This window comes from Erinaceus europaeus, chromosome 4, assembly GCF_950295315.1.
Source record: "Erinaceus europaeus chromosome 4, mEriEur2.1, whole genome shotgun sequence".
In the NCBI taxonomy this organism is placed as follows: domain Eukaryota; kingdom Metazoa; phylum Chordata; class Mammalia; order Eulipotyphla; family Erinaceidae; genus Erinaceus; species Erinaceus europaeus.
Window position 1 is genome coordinate 98,653,254 of NC_080165.1, and position 27,688 is coordinate 98,680,941.

General features: G+C 40.7%; 1 protein-coding gene and 1 long non-coding RNA gene across 2 annotated transcripts in view; one reads left to right on the top strand and one right to left on the bottom strand.

The window, feature by feature from the left end:
* Positions 1-27,688, top strand: part of LOC103126722 (uncharacterized) — a 70,641-nt gene that overhangs the window by 38,821 nt on the left and 4,132 nt on the right. The window contains exons 8-9 of the mRNA XM_060190827.1: positions 16,829-17,040; positions 24,453-24,495. Coding sequence (XP_060046810.1) covers positions 16,829-17,040; positions 24,453-24,495 — 255 coding nt within the window. The remainder of the gene's footprint in view (positions 1-16,828; positions 17,041-24,452; positions 24,496-27,688) is intronic.
* Positions 1,760-20,866, bottom strand: LOC103126721 (uncharacterized). Its single transcript, XR_009549534.1, has 3 exons — positions 20,829-20,866; positions 12,549-12,576; positions 1,760-1,879 (listed from the first exon to the last, which is right to left on the bottom strand). It is a non-coding gene; the product is annotated as an uncharacterized LOC103126721 (long non-coding RNA).

Sequence of the window (27,688 nt, forward strand, 5' to 3'; positions counted from 1 at the left end):
CTTCAGCTTCTTCCATCAATTTTTTTCAGTTTTCAGTGATCTTTCCCCATGACAAGTAAATTTATTTCTAACCAGTAGGTTGTTTCCATTACTACTATCAACAGGAGTGTTCTCTTTGTTTTTTTTCCCCAGGTAATTTGTTGTTACTACATAGAAACACAAAATAAGAATTTCCAGACTTCTAATGGTGCCTTTTCTTGAGCAATATCCATAAAAACAACTAGCAGGATGTTGTATCAAATGATTTAAAAGAAGTAGTGTCTGACAACAAAAAAGTTAAGGTGTGGAATCATTTGATAATGACAATTCTGAGGAACAAGTCTGAACAATGTAAACTGATTTTGATATCTTCTTAAAATCTCCAAGCAGGGAGGGAGACCCTGGAATAAAAAAGAAATTAGGATAATATTTTTTTTAATATTTATTTATTCCCTTTTGTTGCCCTTGTTGTTTTTTATTGTTGTAGTTATTATTATTGTTGTTGTCATTGTTGGACAGGACAGAGAGAAATGGAGAGAGGAGGGGAAGACAGAGAGGAGGAGAGAAAGAGACACCTGCAGACCTGCTTCACCGCCTGTGAAGCGGCTCCCCTGCAGGTGGGGAGCCGGGGGCTCGAACCGGGATCCTTATGCCGGTCCTTGTGCTTTGTGCCACCTGCGCTTAACCCGCTGCGCTACAGCTCGACTCCCAGGATAATATTTTTTAAAGACTATTAGAGCTGTAAACATTTAAAAATTCGGACTATAAAATCATTGAAGTACTTTCAAGTGATGTACTTGGGACAACCACGGTTATGGCTGGGGCTTGGCACCTGCACTACGAATCCACAGCTCCTGGTGGCTTCTTCTTTTTTTTTTTTTGATAGGACAGAGTAATTGGGGAGGGGAGGAGAGATAGAGAGGAAGATAATTTGGGCTGGGTGGTGGAACACCTGGTTAAGTACACATATTACAATGCATAAGGAACCAGGTTTGAGCCCCAACACCCATCTTCAAGTGAAAGTTTTGTGAGTGAGATGAGACAGAAAGACACCTGTAGTACTTGCTTCCCTGCTCATGAAGCTTCCCCCCTGCAGGTGGGGAGCAGGGGGCTCCAATCCAGGTTTGTGAGCATGGCAACATAGGCTTAACCAGATGTGCTACTGCTGGGTGCCCATCAGCAAGTCTTCAACAGAATGATATGAACTAATTTGGAAAAAGATAATATCTGCAATTTTGCTTCTGAATGTCTTTTTTTTTTTTTTTTTTTACCAGAGCACTGCTCAGTTCTGACTTATGGTGGTGCAGGGGGCTGAACCTGGGACTTCGGAGTCTCAGGCATGAGAGCCTCAGAGACCAGTACATCCTTTCCCTTCTCTCATCTGTCTCCTACATGGAATGGTTTTAGTTTCACATTTCCTAAGGTGGGTCAACAAGCTACATGTATAGATCTCAGTAAACATGGCAGAGACATGATGAGAACAATACACATCAAAACCACCAGAAAAAAGTTTGCAGGAGCAGCCCAGAAATAGCTCAGCAGGAAGAGCTTAGGGTTTGCATACCTGAGGTTCCCAGTTTGAACCCTGGAGCCTCAAGTGCCAGAGTGGTGCTCTGGTGTGTGTGTGTGTGTGTGTGTGTGTGTGTGTGTGTTCACTCACGGGAAATACACATACACACACACACTCTCTCTCTCTCTTATAATTAATAAATCTTTCTGCAAAAGGAGTTTAGAGGACAATTCTTGATGTGTTAAAAATCATTGTCCCTTCAGTAACTTACTAGAATTATACAGTGGAGTTCCAGTGCATACAGCCTCGTGAAGTCAGAGGGATATCTTGGGTAATGACCTTCTGCCCCAGGTGGGGAGTTGACAAAGGTCCTCCAGCAGTGAGCATACTCTAAAGAAACATAGAATTTGCTTCAGTCAATATACACAACAGAAAGATACCTAAAGAGAGCCCAAGATCAGTCAAGGTGGTGGCTTAGTGATAGATCACAAGACTAGCAAGCATTCAATCTCTATACCACAAGTACTGGAGTAATGCCCTAGTGTCTGTCTGTTTCTCTCTCTCTTTCTCTCTCTCTCTCTCTCTCCCCCTCTCTTTCACACACACACACACACACACATACACACACACACACAATTTTGTTTGTTACCAGAGCACTGCTCAGCTCTGTTTGATGGTGGTTCAAGGGCTTAAACCTGGGACCTTGTAGTCTCAAGCATGAGAGTCTTTTTTGCAGAACCATTATGCTATCTCCACTGCTCCATAATTAGTAAACTAAAAAAACAAAAAACATTGAACTCTCAAGCATGAGGTGAAGAATTTAATTCCCAGTAGTACATTTACCAGAGTGATGCTCTGGTTCTCTTCCTCTTCCCATCCTATCTCTCTTGTTAACAAAACAAGTACAATTGTATGTGGGGGGTGGGGGGCAAGGTAGTAAGATTGCAACCTGAGAAGTGGTGCAATGAATAAAGCGTTGGACTCTCAAATAGGAGTTTCTGAGTATGATCCCCAACATTTAAAGTATCAGAGCGATGCTCTGGTTCTTTCTTCTCCTTTCTTTTACAAATAAACAAACATTTTAAAAGTAAGATAGCCCAAATAAAAAATATATACCCTGTATAAAGCCCTCTGACTTGTTTCTAGAGATGAGATTTTTCCCAGAGTTCCCTCAGAAAAAAAAAAAAAAAAGGAACTGGGCAGTGTCACAGCTGGTTGAACACATGTGTTACAATACACAAGGACCTGGGTTCAAGCCCCCAGTCCCCACTTGCAAGGGGAAAGCTTTGTGAGTGGTAAAACAGTATTGCAGGTGTCTTTCTGTTTTTCTCTCTATATATCACCCCCATCCCTCTTGATTTCTGGCTGTCTTTATTCAATAAGTAAACAAAGGTAATTTTTTTTTAATTTCCAAAAAACTTAAAAAAAAAAAAAAGGCTATTTAGTAATGAAAGAGGAGGGAGAAAGAGAACCAGAGCATAACTCTGACACATGTACAAGTTCAGTGTTCTAATCACTCCATCACCTCCTGGGCTGTGAAAATAAATGTTTTTAAAAGCAGTTTTCTTTCAGTCCCTCACACCACCACAGACCAGAGCTGAGCAATGTTCGGGTTGAAAACAAATGAAAAGGAAAGAAAAGGGGTATACAATAAATAAATATAAATAATTTTTAAAAAAAGCTAAGGGGCCAGGTAGTGGGGCATCTGGTTGAGTGTGCATATTACAATGCATGAGGACTCAGGTTTGAGCTCCCGGTCACCACTTAAAGGAAGGAAGCATTGTGAGTGGTGAAGCAGTGTTGCAGGGGGCTATCTCTCTCCCTATCACCCTCTTTCCACTAAATTTCTGGCTGTCTCTATCAAATAAATAAGAGATAATAAAAAAATAAACAATAAAATAAAATAACACAAAACCCTGTCATTTGAAGGTGACTGAATGGTCACAGTGCTGAATGGAGAAAGGTGTCTGTTTGGAATATTTTTCTGGCTATGAGTTTCAGACCTAGTCCTTTCTCTGATCATTCTGGATGTGAAGACTCCAGTCTGGGATGGTCAGCCATATATATATGATCTATAACAGAACACACTCACTGCTCCTACAGCACCTCCCAGAATCTTCAGATGCCCTGCTGCCCTTTACCTGAGTCTCCCATCACCTGCAGAGTCACACCCCTGGCAAGGAGGTCTCGCAGGCCTTGCCGGTTCTGTTCATCCTCGTGATGAAAAAGCCTTGTGACATGAATTGCTAGAGTCACCTGAGGGTGCTGGCTCAGAAATGCCCCAATGGCCTGGGAGCACTCCCAGCAGGGGCTCCAGGACAAGAACCAGGTGATGGAGCAGCTGACGGGCTTGTCAAAGTGTCTCTCTGCAGCAAATCTTTCTAGAAAGTTGACTTCAGCATGCCGAGTGGTGTTTCTGGCTGTGCTTCGCCAGGCATTTCTGCTGGAGCCCCACCTGACTTCATACAGCAGGCAGGTCTCTGGTCTGAACTGCCTAGGGTCAAAGAAGTCTTCAAATTCCCAGGGTTCAATTCTTCTCCTGAAATAGGAAAGCCCTTCATGGTGTCATACTATCTTCAGAGGAACCTCAGAAATTACTTCATGCTTCCAGTTCTAACAAGGATTCCTTAATGTAACTTCACTGCAGATAGCTCTTAGAGGGTTATATCCTGATATCTATTGAGAAAATAAAATATGACATCACAAGATACTTTTTTTTTGAGTGGGAACTTTGTCTTAATAAATAAAAGAAAAGGGGGTTGGGGTTAAGCGCATGTGGCGCAAAGCGCAAGGACTGGCACAAGGATTCTGGTTAGAGCCCCCGGCTCCCCACCTACAAGGGAGTCGTTTCACAGGCAGTGAAGCAGGTCTGCAGGTGTCTATCTTTCTCTCCCTCTCTGCCTTCCCTTCCCCTCTCCATTTCTCTCTGTCCTATCCACCAACGACAACAACAATAAAAAAATGGCAACAAAAGGGAAAATAAATAAATATAAAAAATTAAAATAAATAAATAAATAAATAAATATGGGGCTCCCTTTGTTCCCCAACAGAGCATATACCCATGTGATGTCTGGTTCTCTTTCTCTTTTTCTATTTCTCTAATTAATAAATGATATATTTATTATTATGTAGAAAACTGAGAAATGGGGGGCCAGGTGGTGGCGCACCTGGTTAATCGCACGTGTTATAGTGCGCAAGGAACCGGGTTCAAGCCCCTGGTCCCCACCTGCAGGGGAGAAGCTTCACGAGTGGTGAAGCAGTGTTGCAGTTGTCTCTCTGTCTCTCTCCCTTTCTATCACCCCCTTCCCTCTCAATTTCTGGCTGTCTCTAATAAATAAATAAAGATAATTTAAAAAAAAAAAGAAAACTGGGAGTTGGGCGGTAGTGCAGCAGGTTAAGCCCATGTGGCGCAAAGCGCAAGGACCAAGGACCAGCTAGGATACCGGTTCGAGCCCCCGGCTCCCCACCTGCAGGGGAGTCCCTTTACAAGCGGTGAAGCAGGTCTGCAGGTGTCTACCTTCCTCTCCCCCTTTCTATCTTCCCCTCCTCTCTCCATTTCTCTCTATCCTATCCAACAACAGCGACATCAATAACAACAATAAGAACTATAACAATAGATTCGACTTCCGGAGGCGGAGCTACGAGCAGCAGATCGCTTTCTCTCCTCTCCTCTCCTCTCCCGGATCAACTAGGAATACCAAAGGAGACCACCCGGACCGAAACAAGACAGGACTAGAATGACCACAGAAACCCAGTAAATCACCCGTGAGTACAAACACGCGTGGCTGGTGACAGAGAGGAGAGAGGGACCTAAGGAGAGATTAAGTAGACTGCTAACAGTTCGACAGTTTGTCAGTGGAGACACCACCTCCAGTCTGCTCCACCAACAAGGGGACAGCTGAAGGGAGGAAAGGACTCCCCAGAGACTCACCAAGTGCAACTCTGAGTCTCCATTGCTACTACCCTCAGAATCTGGAGCAGCAACAGGGAGGGACACCAGGGTACAGAGATCTAACCGGGAAACTCAGAAGACCTATACCTCCGTGGCATAGCTGAGGGGCTGTGAAAGTCTCTTTGCATAACCACTGGATTATCTCTGCCACACCCTGCTTTATCTCTTGGTCAGGAGTCAGTGATTAAGCTAAGAAGCCTATTGATAGTTTAAAAGCCCTCAGGCTCCCATAGCCTACAGGGGGAAAAAAAAAAAAAAGGCTTTTACACCACTGAAATCCAACTCAGGGATTGAAAAAACTGTTAACTTATTTAAAATGGTTAAAACAACAAGAAAAAATATTGGAGACTCGAACCAGGACAAGAGTCCAGCTAAAACTCCTCCAGAGGGTGAAGCACAAAACAACGAGTTCAACATCCAAACATTAGCTAAGGAAATAATAACAGGAGTGAGTAAAGAATTTGAAAAAATTGTAATCAGAAATGCAGGAACAACAAATGAGAATATGGAAGAAAATTCTAATTATCTCATGGTTATTAGAGAGCTGAAAGCTGAAATCTCTGAGCTAAGAAGGCAACTAGCTGAACAAGCTAAAACAGTATCACAGCAGGGCAACAAAATAGATGAACTCCAGAAAGCAGTAGAGGGCAGAGAGAATAGAATCAATGAGGCTGAAGACAGAATTAGCAAAATTGAGGATGAATTAGAGACAACAAAAAAAGAAGTAAGAGATCTCAAAAAGAGATTAAGAGATGCTGAAAACAACAACAGAGTCCTATGGGATGACTTCAAAAGAAACAATATACGCATTATTGGCTTACCAGAGGAAGAAAGAGAAGGGGAGGAAGAAAGCGTTCTCCAGGCCATAATAGCTGAAAATTTCTCTAGTCTAGACAACACCAAAGACATAAAGATTCAAGAAGCCCAGAGGTTCCCAAACAGAATTAACCCAGACCTAAAGACACCAAGACATGTCATACTTAGATTGGAAAGGAATAAGGATAAAGAAAGAATCCTCAAGGCTGCAAGAGAAAAACAAAGAGTCACCTACAAAGGAAAACCCATAAGATTAGCAGCAGACTTCTCCATACAAACACTACAGGCCAGAAGAGAATGGCAAGATATCTATTGAGTGCTCAATGAGAAAGGCTTTCAGCCAAGAATACTATATCCTGCTAGATTGTCATTCAGACTAGATGGAAGCATCAAAACCTTCTCAGACAAGCAACAGTTGAAGGAAGCAACCATCACCAAGCCTGCCCTGAAAGAAGTTCTGAAAGGTCTCCTATAAACAGACCACCACAAATAGGACATATATCAAAACACTCTAAAACTCTACAAGAATGGCGTTAAAATATCTTCAATCTTTGATATCAATAAATGTCAATGGCCTGAATTCACCTATTAAAAGACACAGAGTAGGAAGATGGATCAGAAAACACAACCCAACAATATGTTGTCTACAGGAAACTCACCTAACTCAACAAGACAAACACAGACTTAAAGTGAAAGGATGGAAAACTATCATTCAAGCCAATGGCCCACAAAAAAGGGCAGGAACAGCTATTCTCATATCTGACATGATAGACTTGAAAATAGATAAGATTAAAAAAGATAGGAATGGACACTACTTAATGCTCAGAGGATCAGTCAATCAAGAGGACTTAACAATTATTAATATCTATGCACCCAATGAGAAGCCATCTAAATACATCAAACTTCTACTGAAAGAGCTACAACAACATATTAACAGTAACACAATCATAGTAGGGGACTTCAACACCCCACTATCTCAACTTGACAGATCATCCAGGCAGAAAATCAGTAAAGACATAAGGGAGCTAAATGAAGAGATAGATAAACTAGAACTATTGGACATTTTCAGAGTCATTCATCCCAAGAAACTGGAATACACATTTTACTCAAATCCACATGGATCATTCTCAAGGATAGACCATGCGTTAGGCCACAAAGACAGCATCAGCCTATTCAAGAGCACTGAAATCATCCCAAGCATCTTCTCAGACCACAGTGGAATTAAACTAACATTTAACAATCAACAAAAGATTAGTAACAGTCCCAAAATGTGGAAGCTCAACAGTACACTTCTTAACAACTTCTGGGTCAAAGAGGAAATCAAGGAAGAAATCAAAATGTTTCGAGAGTTCAATGAAAATGAAGACACAAGCTATCAAAATACTTGGGACACAGCTAAAGCAGTCCTAAGAGGGAAGTTCATAGCTATACAAGCACACATTAGGAAACAAGAAAAGGCACAAATAAACAGCCTGATTGCACATCTCAAAGACCTAGAAGAGGAACAACAAAGGAATCCTAAAGAAACCAGAAGGACAGAAATTACTAAAGTTAGGGCAGAAATAAATAACATTGAGAATAGGAAAACCATACAAAAGATCAATGAAAGTAAATGTTGGTTCTTTGAAAGAATAAACAAAATCGACAAACCTTTAGCCAGACTCACAAAACAAAAAAGGGAGAAGACCCAAATAAATCGGATAGTAAATGAAAGAGGAGAAATCACAACAGACACTGCAGAAATTCAACATATCATGCGAGGCTTCTATGAACAACTATATGCCACCAAGCTAGAGAACCTGGAAGAAATGAATGATTTCCTAGATACCTACCAACTTCCAAAACTAAGTAAAGAGGAAGTGGATAACATGAACAGGCCCATCACAGCTAATGAAATTGAAACAGTTATCAAAAATCTTCCCAAAAATAAAAGTCCTGGACCAGATGGTTTTACAAATGAATTCTACAAAACTTTCAAAGAAGAACTAATACCTCTACTTTTTAAAGTCTTCCAGAAGATTGAAGACACTGGAATACTCCCTGCCAGCTTCTATGAAGCCAACATCACCCTGATACCAAAAGCAGACAGGGACACAACCAAAAAAGAAAACTACAGACCAATATCTCTAATGAACATAGATGCGAAAATATTGAACAAAATTCTAGCCAACCGGATACAGCAGTATATCAAAAAAATTGTTCATCATGACCAAGTGGGGTTTATCCCAGGCATGCAAGGTTGGTTTAATATACGTAAGTCAATCAATGTGATCCACCACATCAACAAAAGCAAGACCAAAAACCACATGGTCATATCAATAGATGCAGAGAAAGCCTTTGACAAAATACAACATCCCTTTATGATCAAAACACTACAAAAAATAGGAATAGATGGAAAATTCCTGAAGATAATGTAGTCTATATATAGCAAACCTACAGCCAACATCATACTCAATGGTGAAAAACAGGAAGCATTTCCCCTCAGATCAGGTACTAGACAGGGCTGCCCACTATCACCATTACTATTCAACATAGTGTTGGAAGTTCTTGCCATAGCAATCAGGCAGGAGCAAGGAATTAAAGGCATACAGATTGGAAGAGAAGAAGTCAAACTCTCCTTATTTGCAGATGACATGATAGTATACATGGAAAATCCTAAGGACTCCAGCAAGAAGCTTTTGGAAATCATCAGGCAATACAGTAATGTGTCAGGCTATAAAATTAACATTCAAAAGTCAGTAGCATTCCTCTATGCAAACACTAAGTTAGAAGAAATTGAAATACAGAAATCAGTTCCTTTTTCTATAGCAACAAAAACTATAAAATATCTAGGAATAAACCTAACGAAAGATGTGAAAGACTTGTATACTGAAAATTATGAGTCACTACTCAAAGAAATTGAAAAAGACACAAAGAAGTGGAAAGATATTCCATGCTCATGGGTTGGAAGAATTAACATCATCAAAATGAATATATTACCCAGAGCCATCTACAAATTTAATGCTATCCCCATCAAGATCCCAAGCACATTTTTTAGGAGAATAGAAAAAATGCTACAAATGTTTATCTGGAACCAGAAAAGACCTAGAATTGCCAAAACGATCTTGAGAAAAAATAACAGAACCGGAGGCATCACACTGCCAGATCTCAAACTGCATTATAGGGCCATTGTCATCAAAACTGCTTGGTACTGGAACATGAACAGACACACTGACCAGTGGAATAGAATTGAGAGCCCAGAAATGAGGCCCCACTCGTATGGACATCTAATCTTTGACAAAGGGGCCCAGACTATTATATGGGGGAAGCAGAGTCTCTTGAACAAATGGTGTTGGAAACAATGGGTTGAAACATGCAGAAGAATGAAACTGAATCACTGTATTTCACCAAATACAAAAGTAAATTCCAAGTGGATCAAGGACTTGGATGTTAGACCAGAAACTATCAGATACTTAGAGGAAAATATTGGCAGAACTTTTTTTCGCATAAATTTTAAAGACATTTTCAATGAAACGAATCCAATTACAAGGAAGACTAAGGCAAGTATAAACCTATGGGACTACATCAAATTAAAAAGCTTCTTCACAGCAAAAGAAACCACTACCCAAACCAAGAGACCCCTCACAGAATGGGAGAAGATCTTTACATGCCATACATCAGATAAGAGTTTAATAACCAACATATATAAAGAGCTTGCCAGACTCAACAACAAGACAACAAATAACCCCATCCAAAAATGGGGGGAGGACTTGGACAGAATATTCACCACAGAAGAGATCCAAAAGGCCAAGAAACACATGAAAAAATGCTCCAAGTCTCTGATTGTCAGAGAAATGCAAATCAAGACAACAATGAGATATCACTTCACTCCTGTGAGAATGTCACACATCAGAAAAGGTAACAGCAGCAAATGCTGGAGAGAGTGTGGGGTCAAAGGAACCCTCCTGCACTGCTGGTGGGAATGTCAATTGGTCCAACCTCTGTGGAGAACAGTCTGGAGAACTCTCAGAAGGCTAGAAATGGACCTACCCTATGCCCCTGCAATTCCCCTCCTGGGGATATATCCTAAGGAACCCAAAACAGCCATCCAAAAAGATCTGTGTACACATATGTTCTTGGCAGCACAATTTGTAATAGCCAAAACCTGGAAGCAACCCAGGTGTCCAACAACAGATGAGTGGCTGAGCAAGTTGTGGTATATATACACAATGGAATACTACTCAGCTGTAAAAAATGGTGACTTCACCGTTTTCAGCCGATCTTGGATGGACCTTGAAAAAATCATGTTGAGTGTAATAAGTCAGAAACAGAAGGATGAATACGGGATGATCTCACTCTCAGGCCGAAGTTGAAAAACAAGATTAGAAAAGAAAACACAAGTCGAACCTGAAATGGAATTGGAGTATTACACCAAAGTAAAAGACTCTGGGGTGGGTGGGTGGGTGGGGAGAATACAGGTCCATGAAAGATGATGAATGAAATAGTGGGGGTTGTATTGTTAAATGGGAATCTGGGGAATGTTATGCATGTAAAAAAAAAAAAAAAAAGAAGAAGTAGAAACGCAAAGCAGAAATTGACTGAGTTTGGAGTATGGCACCAAAGTAAGAAAGCAGAAGTACACTAGAGTTTGCAGTAAGTACCTCCCTAATACTTCCTCTCCACTTTTCCAAGCTTTGGGTCCATGATTGCTCAACAATTTGTTTGGCTTTGTATGTTAACTCTCTTTTCAGTCACCAGGTTCCAGGTGTCATCAGGATGCCGGCCAGACTTCCCTGGATTGAAGACCCCACCAATGTGTCCTGGAGCTCAGCTTCCCCAGAGACCCACCCTACTAGGGAAAGAGAGAGGCAGACTGGGAGTATGGACCGACCAGTCAACGCCCATGTTCAGCGGGGAAGCAATTACAGAAGCCAGACCTTCTACCTTCTGCAACCCACAATGACCCTGGGTCCATGCTCCCAGAGGGATAGAGAATGGGAAAGCTATCGGGGGAGGGGTGGGATATGGAGATTGGGCGGTGGGAATTGTGTGGGGTTGTACCCCTCCTACCCTATGGTTTTGTTAATTAATCCTTTCTTAAATAAAAAAAAAAAAAAGAACTATAACAATAAAACAAGGGCAACAAAAAGGGAATAAATAAATAATTAAAACAAAGAACACTGAAAAATGTTACACACGTACAAATACTGTATTTTACTGTTGACTATAAACCATTAATCCCCCCAATAAATGATATCTTCTAAAATAAAAATAAAGTACAACCATTATATAGCCAAGGTGGAGAAAAAAAGCCTGGTTGCGTGCACATGTTATAGTGTGCAAGGACCCAGGTGTGAGCCCTTGGTCTCCACCTATGGGTGGGAAGCTTCACCAGTGGTGAAGCAGGGCTGCAGGTGTCTCTGTCTCTCTCCCTCTCTATCACCCCCTTCCCTCTCAATTTCTGGTTGTCTCTATCCAATAAATAAATAAAGATAACAAAAAAAAACTTTGAAAATTTTTTTAAAAAAAACAACTTAGCTTCAGATTCTTCCATATTAAACTGTTTATTAATTTATCCTGAAGAAAAAAAAAAAACTTGACTAGGTCTCAGTGGCACCTTTATTTTAGTTTTTAAAAGATTTACTGGGGTCCTGGCTGTGACATATCTGGTAGAGTATGCATATTACTATGTGCATGGATGAAGGTTCAAGTTCCCAGATTTTACCTGCAAGGAGGAGGAAAGCTTCATGATTGAGGAAGCAGTGCTACAGGTGCCTTTCTTTCTCTCTCCCTCTCCATCTCCCCCAACCACCTTACTTTCTCTGTCTCTATCCAAATAAATTAATTAAATATTTTAAAAGAATAAAATGTTTACTGATTTTGAGAGAGACACCAAAGCATAGGGACCCCAAACCTCATACATATAAGTCCTACACTCTGTCCAGTGAGCATGCTCCCACCCTCTGTTCTTGGTTGAATTAAAAGTACACTATGGGGAGTCGCGCGGTAGCGCACTGGGTTAAGTGCAAGTGGCGCAAAGCGCAAGGACCGGCGTAAAGATCCGCTTTGGAGCTCCCGATCCCCACCTGCAGGGGAGTCACTTCAGAGGTGGTGAAGCAGGTCTGCTGGTGTCTATCTTTCTCATCCCTCTCTGTCTTCCCCTCCTCTCTCCATTTCTCTCTGTCCTATCTAATAACGATGACATCAACAACAACTACAACAACAATGAAAAACAACAATGGCAACAAAAAAGGAAAATAAATAAATATAAAAAATGAAAAAAAAAGTACACTATGATAGCTTCATTCTTACCTCAAGGTAGCATCTCCAACCAAAGAACCTGTTGACCAAGAAGATGATTATGTCAAACCGTTTATAAATACAAAGTATGCTGCTTAAAAACTGCTCTAGTTACCCAACAAGAATAACAGCAATAATAACAAAGATAAGGGCAACAAAAGGGAAAAATGGCTTCCAGGAGCAGTGGAACTGCTCTAGTCTTCTAACCCTGCAAGTCATATGAGCACACGGAGTTAGAAACAGCCTTCCTGGGGAGTCAGGCTGTAGCGCAGCGGGTTAAGCGGAGGTGGCGCAAAGCACAAGGACCGGCATAAGGATCCTGGTTCGAACCCCGGCTCCCCACCTGCAGGGGAGTCACTTCACAAGCGGTGAAGCAGGTCTGCAGGTGTCTAGCTTTCTCTCCTCCTCTCTATCTTCCCCTCCTCTCTCCTTTCTCTCTGTCCTATCCAACAACGACAACAACAATAATAACTACAACAATAAAACAACAAGGGCAACAAAAGGGAATAAATAAAATAAATATCTAAAAAAAAAAAGAAATCCTTCCTAAATTAATTCAGCTGCATCAGTTCATTTCACCAAGAAAAATGAGATTTTTTGAGAACTCTGCTGAAATCTCTCTGCTTGGTTCCTAACAGGTAATCAACTCAAAGGCTCCAACAAGAATGACTGAAAAGCACAATAAACGGGTTTTTTCTTAGAAACTTGTAGGTGACCTTTCTATGAGTCCCAAAGCATTCTATATGTACTACTTCCTTATTGTAACCATTATGCTAAATTATGATGTCTGCTATGTGCCTATATGCACTGAAAGATAACATTATGGGAGGTATGGATTATAAATATTTAGTTCTAGAACCCTTCACTCTTCCTGAAATATGTGACTAGTAATAGACCCCCCCCCATTTTCTTTCTTCCTTTCTCCTTTCTTCCTTTCTCCTTTCTTTCCTTCTTTCTTTTGGAAAGAGACAGAAATAAATTGGGGGGGGAAGAGGGGAGAAAGAGACACCTGCAGCACTCATTAAGCTTCCCCCCTATAAATGGGGCTTAAATCTAGGTGCACTGTAATGTGTGAGGTCAACCAGGTACATCATTGCCCCCCACCCCACCCCCTTACAGAGCACTGCTCAGCTCTGGTTTATGGTGATTCAGGGGGTTGAATCCGGGACTTTGGAGCCTCAAGCATGAGAGTCTCTTTGTATAACCATTATGCTGTCCCCCCTGCCTTTAGCAATAAATTCTTACAGAAGAACTAACTGAATGAAATTTACTACCATCCACTCCAAAATAGCTATATATAAATATAAATGTATTTGTGTGCATACACACACACACAGAACTGAGTCTCTTATACATTGATGGTAGGAATATAAATTGATATTTTCACTCTAACAAACAGACTAGGAGTTTCTCTGGAGAGAAAAAAAATTCAATCTGTTAGAGCCACAGCTTGCATGCCTGAAGCCCCAGAAGCCCCTGGTTCAATCCCAGCACCACCATATGCTAGAGCTGAACAGTGATCTGGCCTATCTCGCCTTTCTCACAGTTAATTATTATTAACTAAAAATGCAACTTAATTATTAATTATTATTAACTACTATTAATTAATAATTAGTTAATTATTAATTAATCAATAATTAGTTAATTATTAATTAACTATTAATTATTATTAACTAAAAATGCAACTTCTGTATAATCCAGCAATTATACTTCTTGATATTTATCTCAGAAACAGAAAAATTTGGTTCACACTAAAGTCTGCTCACAAATGTACAGTTTTCTTTATAAACTGGGTGGAGATAGCATAATGGTTCTGGGGGAAAAAAAAAGGCTTTCATGCCTGAGGTGCCAAAGTTCCCAAGCTCAGTCCTCAGTATCACTAGACACCCAAGCTGAGGTGAAAAAGGGGGTGGGGGGTGGGGAATAGAGCACTGTTCAATTCTGGCTTTTGCTGGTGCTGGAGACTGAACCTGGGATTTTGGTGTCTCAGATATAAAAGACTCTGCATAACCATTATACTATCTCCCTTGCCTGGGGCTAAGAATATTAATTGTGAGCAATTCCAAAATGTGAAGAGCAGAAAAGTAACTCCTATATTTTACCCGGTGCTTATTTTGTCAATAAATTATAATGTTATGGATTTGCTCCCTACCATCGGGAAACAAAATTTTGTCCAGAAAGAGACAGTAAAGATTAATCATTAATCAAAAGATACAACACCATTGTATCTTTATTATTTTATTTATTTATTATTATTTTAAGCAATAAAATTTTATTGGGAATTCTTGGAATGGTGATTATTGATTCCCAACCTTGAGAAATCATAGTATTCTTCTTTTTCTTTTCTTTTTTCTTTTTCTTTTCTTTTTTTTTTTTTTACCAGAGCACTGCTCAGCTCTGGCTTATGGTGGTGCAGGGAGATTGAACCTGGGACTTTGGAGCCTCAAGCATGAGAGACTCTTTGCATAATCACTGTGCTATCTACCCTTGCCCATTTTATTTTATTTTATTTTATTTTATTTTAACTATATTACAGCTTGCCTTTGGCTTATGGTGGTTTGGGGATTGAACCTGGGGCATTAGGCATAGCCACTGTACTGTCTCAGCAATGGTGTCATATCTTTTCCAATAAAACAGAAATCCATGAAGTCTGAAACTAAGGTTCAGACTTCAGAAAATAAGGTTCCCTCAGAAAACAGTCCCTCACAACAGGTCAAAGACAAGTTGGGTTTTTGTTGTTTTGTTTTGTTTACAGGGCTAATTGCTGTGGCTCAGTACTTACACTACAAATCCACTGCACCTGGAGGCTATTTTTTTCCTTTTGTTGCTGTTGTTGTTATTGCTTTTGTTATTGTTGGATAGGGCAGAGAGAAATGGAGAGAGGAGGGGAAGATAAAGAGGGGGAGAGAAAGAAAGACAACTGCAGACCTGCTACACTGCCTGTGAAGGGACTCCCCTGCAGGTGAGGAGCCGGGGGCTCAAACCAGAATCCTTACACTGGTCCTTGCGCATGGCGCCATGTGCCCTTTACCTGCTGGCTACCACCCAGCCCCCTAAAGACAAGTTTGAAAGTCACTCTAACCTCTGAGGGTGAAATGGTTCCAGGGAATTAATTGCAGGTAAGAGATGCAATCCACATTACATGACCAGACCTGGACACAAAGTGGCTATTTTTGAACAGAAGAATGGCAAGACCTGGAAGACTCTTCTAAAATAGGAGAGGACTGGGCTGGGAAGCCAGCATAATGGTTATGCCAAAAGACTCTCATTCCTGAAGTTCTAAGGTCCCAAGTTCAATCCCCAGCACTGCTTTAAACCAGAGCTGAACAGTGCTATGGTCTCTATCTTTCATGAAAAATAAATAAATAGAATAATTTTAGAAGCAACCAATGGCACAGCTACATACAAGATACTGGGTACTATACAGCAAACCCTAACAAAAGGACTTTTCAGAGTTAACCCAATTACCAAATAATGTGATGATAACATTAACTATTCATTGTCTTTTTGAACCCTAAGACAGCAGGAACCTCACATCTCCACTATAGAGCCTATATTTCCCCCAGTCCTGGAACCTTAGGATAGGGCCCACTTTCCCGCATGCCTTTCCCAATCCATATCAAATAATATTGCATCTGCCGATCGCAAGCTAATCAACACAACGATTGCCACCTCAACATGATTCAGCTCAGACTGTGTCCAGAGACTTCACATGTGGAATGACAACCCTTCAGCTTCATTACACGGCCACCAGGTTCCAGATGCCATCAGGATGCCGGCCAGGCTTCCCTGGACTGAAGAGCCCACCAATGTGTCCTGGAGCTCCACTTCCCCAGAGACCCACCCTACTAGGGAAAGAGAGAGGCAGACTGGGAGTATGGACCGACCAGTCAATGCCCATGTTCAGTGGGGAAGCAATTACAGAAGCCAGACCTTCCACCTTCTGCAACCCACAATGACCCTGGGTCCATGCTCCCAGAGGGATAGAGAACAGGAAAGCTATCAGGGGAGGGGATGGGATATAGAGATTGGGTGGTGGGAATTGTGTGGAGTTGTACCCCTCCTACCCTATGGTTTTGTTAATTTATCCTTTCTTAAATAAAAAAAAATTTTTTAAATTAAAAAATAAATTAAATAATTTTAGAATAGAACAACAGACTTTACTCAATAGTGTGTGTGTGTGTGTGTGTGTGTGTGTGTGTGTGTGTAACAGACAGTACATTTACATGACACTAAAGCATTAAATTAATTTTGATTTGAAGACACTTGAAAATGGACTTTTTTCCTCTTAGACTGAAATTCCAGCAAAATTCACTTTCTGCCACAGGGACCTGTATGAAGAGACCGATACAAGACTTGATCCTGATTCAAGGAGAAAAGGAACAGCCCAGTGTTTCAGTGCCTCATTTGGTCCAAGACTGTGTGACTAAGAGCCTGCCAACCTTTCTCCATCCCAAGGCCCAGCTAGAGAAGTTCAAAACTAACACCACACCACCACCTATTGGTCAATGAAAGAAACTACCTTTGAGTAAAATTAATGTCCAGACCAAAATCCTCACCATAAAAGCATATTTTTAAATTACATCAAGGTGAGGGAAATAGCATAATGGTTGTCCAAAAAGACTTTCATACATGAGGTTCCAAAGCCCCAGGTTCAATCCCTCATACTACCATAAACCAGAGCTGAGTAGTGCTCTGGTCTCTTTCTCTGTATCGCTCTCATTAAAATAAAACAAGTAAAACATACCTTTTATAATTAAAAAAATAAATAATAGCAATGACAATTGGATAGGTGGTTCCATGACTAGAGCTTTGTATTTAAAAGGATGGGGTCCTTTCCATCCCTGGCATCCTGCTCTCTCTTATTAATAAGTAAATATATTATTTAAAATATAACACAATCCTACAAGACAACTTAGCAGTAACTATGCTATATAGTAGGACTTATATTTGACCTATATACAAGAGGTCTCAAGTTCAATTCCTGGCACTACCAATGGCCACAGCTGGGGGTGGGGTGGCAAACAGTGGGAATGCAGAAAGAGTTGAAAAGAATCTCCAGAAATCAAGCTCACAGACAAAGAACGCGTAGGCATTTAGGATATCTATTATGAAGAAATTCAAACACAAAACAGCAATTTAGTGAGATCTTTACCAAAGAGATTTAGGCTATTACAAATGCTGTTACAAAGACCAGCCTGAAGTGGTCCAGGAGGTGGCGCAGTGGATAAAGCACTGGACTCTCAAGCATAAGGTCCTGAGTTCAATCTCCAGCAGCACATGTACCAAAGACCAGCCTGGGTGATTGGTCAGTGGAAGAATTATGAACTTACAAGCGTGAGATCTAGAGTTTTTTCATTCCTAGCATTGCAAATGCCACAGTGATGCTCTGGTTCTTTTCTCTTCCCCCTCCTCTTCTTTTTCCGCCATAGGTAAAATTTAAAAATGTACACTATATTTTAATTTACTTATTGTAAACCAATACTACAAAATAAATAATAAATTTAATCCCCAGCACCACCATAAGCCAGAACTGAGCAGGGTTCTAGTATCTCTCACTAAAAATAATCAAATAATAATTACTAGTTTGTTTGTTTTTTTTAACCAGAGCACTGTTTATCTCTGGTTTATGGTGGCATGGGGGATTTAACCTGTGACTTCTGGGCCTCAGGCATGAGTCTTTTTTGCCTAACCATTATGCTATCTATCCCGCCGTAATAATTAAATATTTTAAAATAAAGTAAAATACGTCAGAAACAGAAGTATGAATATGGGATGATCTCACTCACAGGCAGAAGTTGAAAAATAACATCAGAAGAAAAAACAAAAGTAGAACCTGAACTGGAGTTGGTGTATTGCACCAAAGTAAAAGACTCTGGGGTGGGGATTGGGGGGAAGAGTACAGGTCCTGGAAAAGGATGACAGAGGACCTAGTAGGTGCTGTATTGTTATGTGGAAAACTGGGAAATGTTATGAATGTACAAACTATTGTATTTACTATCAAATGTAAAGCATTAATCCCCCAATAAAGGAAAAAATATATTTTTAAAATAAAGTCATCTGGCTCTCCATCATCACTGGTCACTTCCATCAGGAGCATCATCATAAACCCTTTTGTGGAGGCCAAGTGGTGGCACAACTGGCTGAGCACACATGTTACAGAGTGTAACGACCCAGGTTCAATTCCCCTTGTCCCCACCTGCAGGGAGAAAGCTTTGCAAGTAGTGAAGCTGAGCTGCAGGTGTCTTTCTGCCTGTCTCACTATCTCCCCCTACCTTCTTGATTTCTGGCTGCCTCTATCCAATAAGTAAATAAAGATAATAAAAGAAAATTTAATAAAATAAAATAAACCCTCTTGTGGGCTTCTTCAGGACCATACCCTCACTATGAACTACTAATGGTAAGGATTGCCCCACTCTCTGAAAGGAGGCTGGGTCAGCCTACTCTGCCACTCAAGGAAAACTGGTCCTGAAAATGAATACAACCTAGAATGTTCCTGGCTGTGGCCATGAACTATGAACACAAATTGACAAGGACTCAGAGGTTACACAGGCTCCTGTGCTAAATATGAATAGATATGGGTCCTAGGTCAGATTGACATGGTAAATAGTTAATCGGATTTATATATTTTCTTCAAGTTTGGAAACTACTCTCCGCCCTGATCCAGCTTTCTTATCCTGTCCTTAACTCTTACACCAAGTATCCAGACATTATTTTTAGTCCACCTGCAGGTTAGTTATCAAGCTCCAGCAAAAATGACCACAGTCATGCACCCCTAGGAATATACCTAAAAAAGCTAGCTTCTATCCACCCTAAAAATCCCTATTCCTATCTGCTCTATTCTGATTTTATGGTTCCTGTTCATTAAACATTTTGTCCTGCTTTCTATCTTACTGCATTTCAGCCACTAAGTTGTGGATGCTACTACAATTCCATCCTGAACCCCCTGGGCAAAAAAAAAAAAAAAAAAAAGGAAAAGAAGACAACTGTAGAAGAAATATATATAATAGTCAACCCATATCTGTGATCCTGGGAGAGCTAATGCAGTTTCCAATGAAGGGAATGGGGATACAGAACTCTGGTGGTAGGAGAGTTGTGGAATTATACCCCTGTGATCTTATAATTTTTAAAATCAGTATCAAATCACTAATAAGAATAAAATAAAATAAAATAAAACATAAAGTAACCTGGGAGATAGTTCAGTGGATAAAGCACTATGCTCAGAAGCATAATATCCTGAGTTTGATCCCCAGTATCATATGTGCCACAGTAACGCTCTGGTTCTCTCTCTCCACCCTCTCTCATTAATAAGTAAATAAATCTTTAAAAGAAAGTAAAAAATAAATAGACAGGGGGCGGGGGAGATAGCATAATGGTTATGCAAACAGATTCTCATGCCTGAGGCTCCTAAATCCCAGGCTCAATCCCCCACACCACCATAAGCCAGAGTTGAGCAGTGCTCTGGTGTTTCTCTCTGTGTGTCTCTCTGAATCTCTCTCAAAAATAAAATAAATAAAATTTTTTAAAAAAAGTACAGAAAGGCTTCTTCTAGGGCCTTGAAGTATTTAAAAAATAAATAAATAAATAGACAATTTTTCTTTCTAGTCTTACTAAATATAATTTCCCCAAACTCTTCTGTAACATTGCCAGTTTATTCTGACCTCCAAACACCACCTGTGTAAATTCACTCAAACTTTTTGTCAGTCAACTCAGAACTTCCTCCTCCACTCTGTCAATCCAAAATCTGCCTTTCTTTTTAAAAACCCAGCTCAAATGCCACCTCAACTGGGAAGCATGTCCTTACTCAGCCTGATATGTGTTCTCCCCACCTCCCACAGTCTGCTAACAGTCAGACGAGATAGAATGTGTTCACGGTGGTATGGCCGTAGGTAGACTCTTAAAATTCAGTATCTGAGCCCTAACTTCTCAATTTACATGCCCTTGTAGTTATCACTTAAGTTGCTATTGTACACAGTCATTTTCGCAGTTGTATTATTTACTTAATTTTTTTCATTACGGCAAAGCAAACATTGACAAACTGTCCTTTGATAAAAAGTTCTTTGTGGCTGAGAAAAGTAGTCATGTTAATAGTAGTAGCAAATAATAAATCTCTTAAAAGAATAAAATGAATATGTTATTCCTGATCAGAAAGTTGGAATATGCTTAGGGCATAAGCGCAAGCAGGACATACACACACACACACACACACACACACACACACACACACACACACACTTAGAATTATTGTACTACTTAAAATAGGAAGATGCCGGGTCCCGCAGTCATTTTTACCTCTGTCAGAAGTCATGGTGTCCGCCACTGGACTTTCCCCCTGCAGTTATAGATAATGCTGACGCTCCCATCATTCATGTGTTACCTCTGGCAGGAGTTTGCACAGGCAATGACTCACTCCTGAGTTTCAGGAAGTCATTGGCATCTAGACTCTAGCTAGTTCTTCCCTAACAATATCTGCATTTAGTAACCATTTCCTCTCCTTTTTATTTTTAAGAAAACTTAAAAAAAATTATTTATAAATGGAAACATTGGCAAAACCATAGGATAAGAGAGGTACAATTAGCACCACCAGAAGTCCGTATCCTGTCCCCTCCCCTGATAGCTTTCCTATTCTTTAACGCTCTGGGAGTATGAACCCATTGTGGGGTGCAGAAGGTGGAAGGTCTGGCTTCTGTAATTGCTTCCCTGTTGAACATGGGCATTGACAGTTCAATCCATACTCTCAGCCTATCTCTTTCTTTCCCTAGTGGGGCAGGGCTCTGGGGAAGTCGGGTTCCAGGACATATTGGTGGGGTTGTCTGCCCAGGGAAGTCAAGTTGGTATCACGGTAGCCTCTGGAACCTGGTGGCTAAAAAAGAGTTAAGATATAAAGCAGAATTGTTGACTAATCATGAACCTAAAGGCTGTAATATTCCAGATGAAGATTTGGGGTTTCCATTTTGGAAATAGCTAGTAGGTCTATTGTAGGTATATTCCAAGGGCCCTATGACTTTATTAATTTTTGCCTGAGCCTGACATCTGATATGCAGGTGGACCTAAGATATTGTCTGGGGAGATGATATCGTGGCTGGAAAAAGGGCTAGAAAGCTGGATCAGGGAGAGTAGCTCCCAAATACGGGAAAAGTATATGAATATTGTTGACTGTAAAGAAAATTATTTCGGGAGTCCGGCGATGACGCAGCGGGTTAAGCACACGTGGTACAAAGCGCAAGGACCAGCGTAAGGATCCAGGTTCGAGCCCCCCCCCCCCACCTGCAGGGGAGTCACTTCACAAGCCATGAAGCAGGTCTGCAGGTGTCTATCTTTCCTTGTTGGAAAGAAAAGCAGGAAGAAAAAAAAAAAAGAAAAGAAAAGCAGGTAGACAAAAGGAAGAGAGAATTCACCTAGTTCTGTAATAGGAAGATCTTGATATTACCTGGAGAAGACTGTGGCTTTGTCCTGTAGCTACTACTTTTGATAGATCATTTACAACTTCCTCTTCTTACTTTGCTCTTTGCCCCCACCCACAAATCCTACAAGGAAGGGGAGGGTCACTGTCAAGTGCAAAATCTTAAGAATATCAGTTTCTTAATTAAGTAATCAGTGTCTAAGTCTTTGGAGATCTCTCTTCCTTCTAGAAGCCTTGGGAAAGTGTATGCTCAAGTGTACCTGTGCCTTTTTACCCTTCTTGAGAAAACAAGAGCTATAGTCCGTATTTACCAAGACTTGTCACTTTGGCATATGGATTCTATCAAGCTAAGGACAACCAAGGCTCTATATGCTCGAAGGAGAAAGTTCCACTACACTCTCAACTCCCTAGAAGAATGAAAGTGTGGATAGGAAGTTGGGTGGTAGAGCAGTGGGTTAAGCACAGGTGGTGTAAAGCCCAAGGATCGGCGTGAGGATCCTGGTTCAAGACCCCAGCTCCCCACCTACAGGGGAGTCACTTCACAGCCTGTGAAGCAGGTCTGCAGGTGTCTTTCTCTCCCCCTCTGTCTTCTCCTCCTCTCTCCATTTCTCTCTGTCCTATCTAACAACGACGACATCAATAACAACAATAATACTACAACAATAAAACAAGGACAACCAAAAGGAAATAAATACTTTTAAAAAATAAAGAAAGAAGGGAGTCAGTGGTGGTGCAGCGGGTTAAGCGCAGGTGGCACAACCAGAAGGATCCTGGTTTGAGCCCCTGGCTCCCCACCTGCAGGGAAGTCGCTTCACAAGCAGTGAAGCAGGTCTGCAGGTGTCTATCTTTCTCTCCCCCTCTCTGTCTACCCCTCCTCCATTTCTCTCTGTCTTATCCGATAATGACAACATCAACAACAACAACAATAATAACTACAATGCAACAAAAGGGAATAAATAAATATTTAAAGAAAAAAAAGAAAGAAAATGGTGGATAATGCAAGAACTGGAATTTGCTTTAACAATAGTCTTTCTGTTCAGAATGTTGCAGGGGAAATGAGGCTGAAAAGGTGGAAAGGTGTCCCCCATAGTGTCTGGCTCACCCTGCTAATTCCACAAAGAACTCTAGAGAAGACCAAGGTTTCAGGCATTGTAAATTTTGATTTAGGAAAATAAGACAGTTATGTGTGGGCAAAAATGGTGGAATGGAAAAGCTGTGACCCCTTTTTATGCACTTCTAAAGACCAGTCTTCTCTTCCTTTCTAAGCCTCACGTACACCTATGATCACTTCCTTCTGTCTTCCTCTCAGGTAATGGAAACAAAGGACCAGACTCCCTCATGTGTTCTTTAAATTCTTTTCCCTCTGAGTGACAGGGCAAATGAAAAAAAAAAAGGTTCCTGGTCACAAAAGTTTTAGGTTCCAGTAGAACTGGGATTTGGAACATAGCTCCTAATCTTCTTCTAACAAGAGAAATCTTTGTCTTTGTCACATGAGTTGCCCTCTCCTCATCACGTGAGACCTTGTTTTTGTTCCATTTGCTTTAGTATATATATTCACATTGATTTTGTACATGCATGTAACTATATTTGCTTTTTTTTCCTTATATCAGTATGTCTGGCATTAATTTGACTGCTTGACCAGTCCAAGAGGAACTCAGAGCAATGTGGGGAATTTTCTATCTGTCCTGACAACCTCCTTATCTCAAAATCCCCAGCTTTACCATATCTGCAAAATAAATGTTTTGTACCATTGCAAAGTAGCACAACTACATACCTAATAGAATTTCCTGGGGATTCAGAAGTTAGCATCACTGGGAAGAGGGTCACTATGCTACCTCCTGCAATTGCCTTATTTTGAACCACTTTCCTCCTGAAGGAAATTTACTAGTCCTGTGGTACTTTTGTCTCATCTAACTTCCTTACTTTTTAGATTTGACTGATTTTAACACAAAATTGAGAAGGCGAGAGATGAGAGGGAGACAACTGCAGCCCTGCTTCACCACTTGTGAAGCTTCCCCACTGCAGGTAGGGAGCAGAGCCTTGAACCTGGATCCCTGTGCATAATAATGTGTGCACTATACCTGGTATACCACCACCCAGCCCTCTGTCACTTCTTTGGAGCTCCCACTTACCTGCTGTTCAGAAATACTGCTTCATCCTGTGTCGGCTATATTTTGTTTTTCATTGATAGGGAATTCTGATTATTTGGAGATCAGGGCTCCTGGGATTTGGAATCCACAGTTCACAGTCTAGATCTGAGCCCTATGAGGGAATCTTAGAACTTAAGCATAACCTCACCTCTGGAAGTGTGTGCTGAGACTCAGTGAAGTTTGCCACCAGGCTCAGGCAACAAGAATGATGACAATGGAGGACCAAAAATACAGATGCACTTGACTGTACACTTAGCTCAGCTTCTAGAAGGAAAAGAGATCAACAAAGACTTGTCCACTCATTACTTGACTAAGAAACCAAATTCTTTCAGTTTCTAACAGTGACCCTCCCCTTTCTTATAGGTTGTGTAAGCAAAGGGCAAAGTAAACCAAGAATAGCTACAGGGTAAGGTCATAGTTTCTGCTCCAGGTAATATTGAGAACTTCCTGCTATACAGCTAGGTGAATCCTCTCTTCCCTTTGTTCATTTTCTTCTCTCTCTAGTAAGGAGTGATGGGCAAATCTCTTGCTACACTGCATTTCAAGGGAAAAGGTGACCAGAGAATTAGAGGCTCAGACATTACAGCACAGGGCTTTGATGTCTGAGGCTCTCATGCCAGAGCAGAGTGGTACTCTGGCCTTTCATTCTCACATGAAATATATCAATTAAAAAAAAAAAAAAAGGAAGCAAAGAAGAGGCCTAGGAGGTAATACAGCCAATAGAATGCTGGACTTGTTAGCATAAAGTTCTGAATTCGTTCCTGGCATCAAATATGTCAAAACAATGCTCTGGTCCTCTCTGTCTTTTCTCTCTATTTCATGATAACAAATAAACTTTTTTCTTCCTTTTTCTTTTCTTTTTTTTTAACCAGAACACTGCTCAGCTGTGGTATATGGGAGTGCGGGGAACTGAACCTGGGACTATGGAGCCTCAAGTATGAGAGTATGTTTGCATAACCATTACACTATCTACCACCCAAATAAACATTTCTAGGGGCCAGGCACACCTGCTTGAGCACACATGTTACAGTGTGCAAGGACCAGAGTTCAAGCCACTGGTCCTCACCTGCAGGGGGAAAGCTTTGTGAGTGGTGAAGCAATGCTGCAGTTGTCTCTCTTTCTCTCTCCCTCTCTATCACTCTCTTCCCTCTTGATTTCTTGCTGACTCTATCCAATAAATAAAGATAGTAAAATAAATAAATAAATAAATAAATCATTTCTAAATAAAAAGGAAGTTTGTGTAATTCAGATGTTATCAGGGAAGAATTTTGACCTTAAGGAAATAGGGGACATATCACAAGGGTAGCACACCGGGTTTGCATGAAAGTGGTCCCAGGTTCTGTCCCCCATATCATTAGTAGCAAGAGCAGAGCTGTACTCTAGTCAAAATAATTAAGATGTTGTGGCCGGGTGGTGGTGCACCTGGGATAAGCATTGTGAATGGCGAGGCAGATGTCGCTCTTTCTCCCTATCTCCCCTTCCTCTGCTTCTACTCTCTCTCTTTCTTTCATATGAAACACCCCCCTAACAATAAATAAATAAATAAATAAATAAATAAATAAATAAATAAATAAATAAACCCCACCCCTAGGGGCCAGGCAGCGGAGTACACACATTACAATACAATACGTGAGGACCTGGGTTCACGCCCCTGGTCCCCACCCCCCACAGGGGAAAAGCTTCACAAGTGGTGAAGCTGTGCTTCAGTTGACTCACTGTCTCTTTCCCAATCTACCTTCCTGTCCCCTTCCAATTTCTCTGTCTCTATCTAATAAATAATAATAATTATATAAATATACCCCTAAATACAGTTTTTTGGCAGTAGGATGTCCTCAGTGATCTACTCTATAGGAACAGTGTTACTTGCACCAGAAGCTTTGCCTATCAACCCACTGAAGGAAATCCCTACACTAACATCCCTCTAAATTCCATACCTGTATATAGAGTCTATGTGCTGACTCACTCAGGAGTGAGTCATGTTCTACCCAAACATGTGGCAGCGGTTATATGTGAATAAACAATGTTAAATCACATTTGACTGACAGGAACAATCAGCATAATATATAAGGCCAAGAGGGAAAACCCAGTGAAAGAACAGCATGGCTTTTGACAGGTAACTTGAACTGAGGGGCTCTCCTTAAAGAGCACAACAATCTGTAGTGTGTGTGTGTGTGTGTGTGTGTGTGTGTGTGTCCTCGTCCATCTTGCTGGGACTTGTGACCTGGTATTTCCCACCTTTCCTACTTTAATCATTTAGTATCATTCTTTTTTTTTTATATTTATTTTATTTATTTTTTTCCCTTTTGTTGCCCTTGTTGTTTTATTGTTGTAGTTATTATTGTTGTTGTTGGATAGGACAGAGAGAAATGGAGAGAGGGAGGGGAAGACAGAGAGGAGGAGAGAAAGACACCTGCAGACCTGCTTCACTGCCTGTGAAGCGACTCCCCTGCAGGTGGGGAGCCGGGGTTCGAACCGGGATCCTTATGCCGGTCTTTGTGCTTTGCGCCACCTGCGCTTAGCCCGCTGTACTACAGCCCGACTCCCAATTAATATCATTCTTAAAAATACTTATTATTTGATACTATCTTGATTACAACCACTGTTTATGTCTAGATGATTTTCATTGAAGGGCACTAAAGTAAGATTTGCTTCACCATAACAAAAATTTAAGTAAGGGGCTGGAAAGATAGTACAGTGGTTATGCAAAAAGACTTTAGTGTCTGAGGCCCTGACGTTCCAGATTCAATCCCCAGCACTACCACAAGCCTGAGCTGTTCAGTGCTCTGGTAAATAAATGCTGTCATTTACTAGATAGTGAAAGAAAAAAAGAAAAATATGGGTGGCACTGTAACTGTTGAAATGACAGTGTAAGATAGCAACAAGAAGGTGAGAAATGGTAAACAAAATTCTTTTGGCAGAAATACAAGGGTAGGTGCTAGACAATTTACTATACATAAAGAGATGAAGGGCTCAAAAATGCAAAGTACATGCTAAAATATAAATGTGTTTTTATGGGTTGGGGGAGATAGCATGATTATACAAAGATACTGTCATGCCTGAGGTTTATATGCCCCAGGTTCAATCTCCCATACCATTATTAGCCAGAATTAAGCTAATTAAATTAATTTGGAGTGGTATTATCACAGAGTGCCTTGAATACCAGGCTAAGCAAGGCTGATTTTTTTTTTCCCCCAGTGGTACTAGGGATTGAACCTGGGACCTCAGGGCCTCAAGCACAAAAGCCTTTTACATAACCATTATACTATTTCCCTGTCTGACTTTTTGAAAGATTTATTTTTATTTGTTTCACATGAGATTCATTTCAGTGCTCTTATAGGTTTATAACAGACGATCATAATGTAGCATGATAGTTACCCTAAGGAAGTAGGTATCAGATGCTTTAGGGAATGCAAAAATGTTACCTATGAGTCTCTGAAGAAAGACCTGCTCATTGTGCTTTTTGGCCATTCTTGTTGGAGCCTTTAGGTTGATTCCCTGGTTGGTAAACTGAACAAAGAGTTTTCAGCAGAGCCCTGAAAATTTTTGCTTTTCTTGATGAAATGAGCAGGTTAAATTTAATTTCATTTAGGAGAACATTT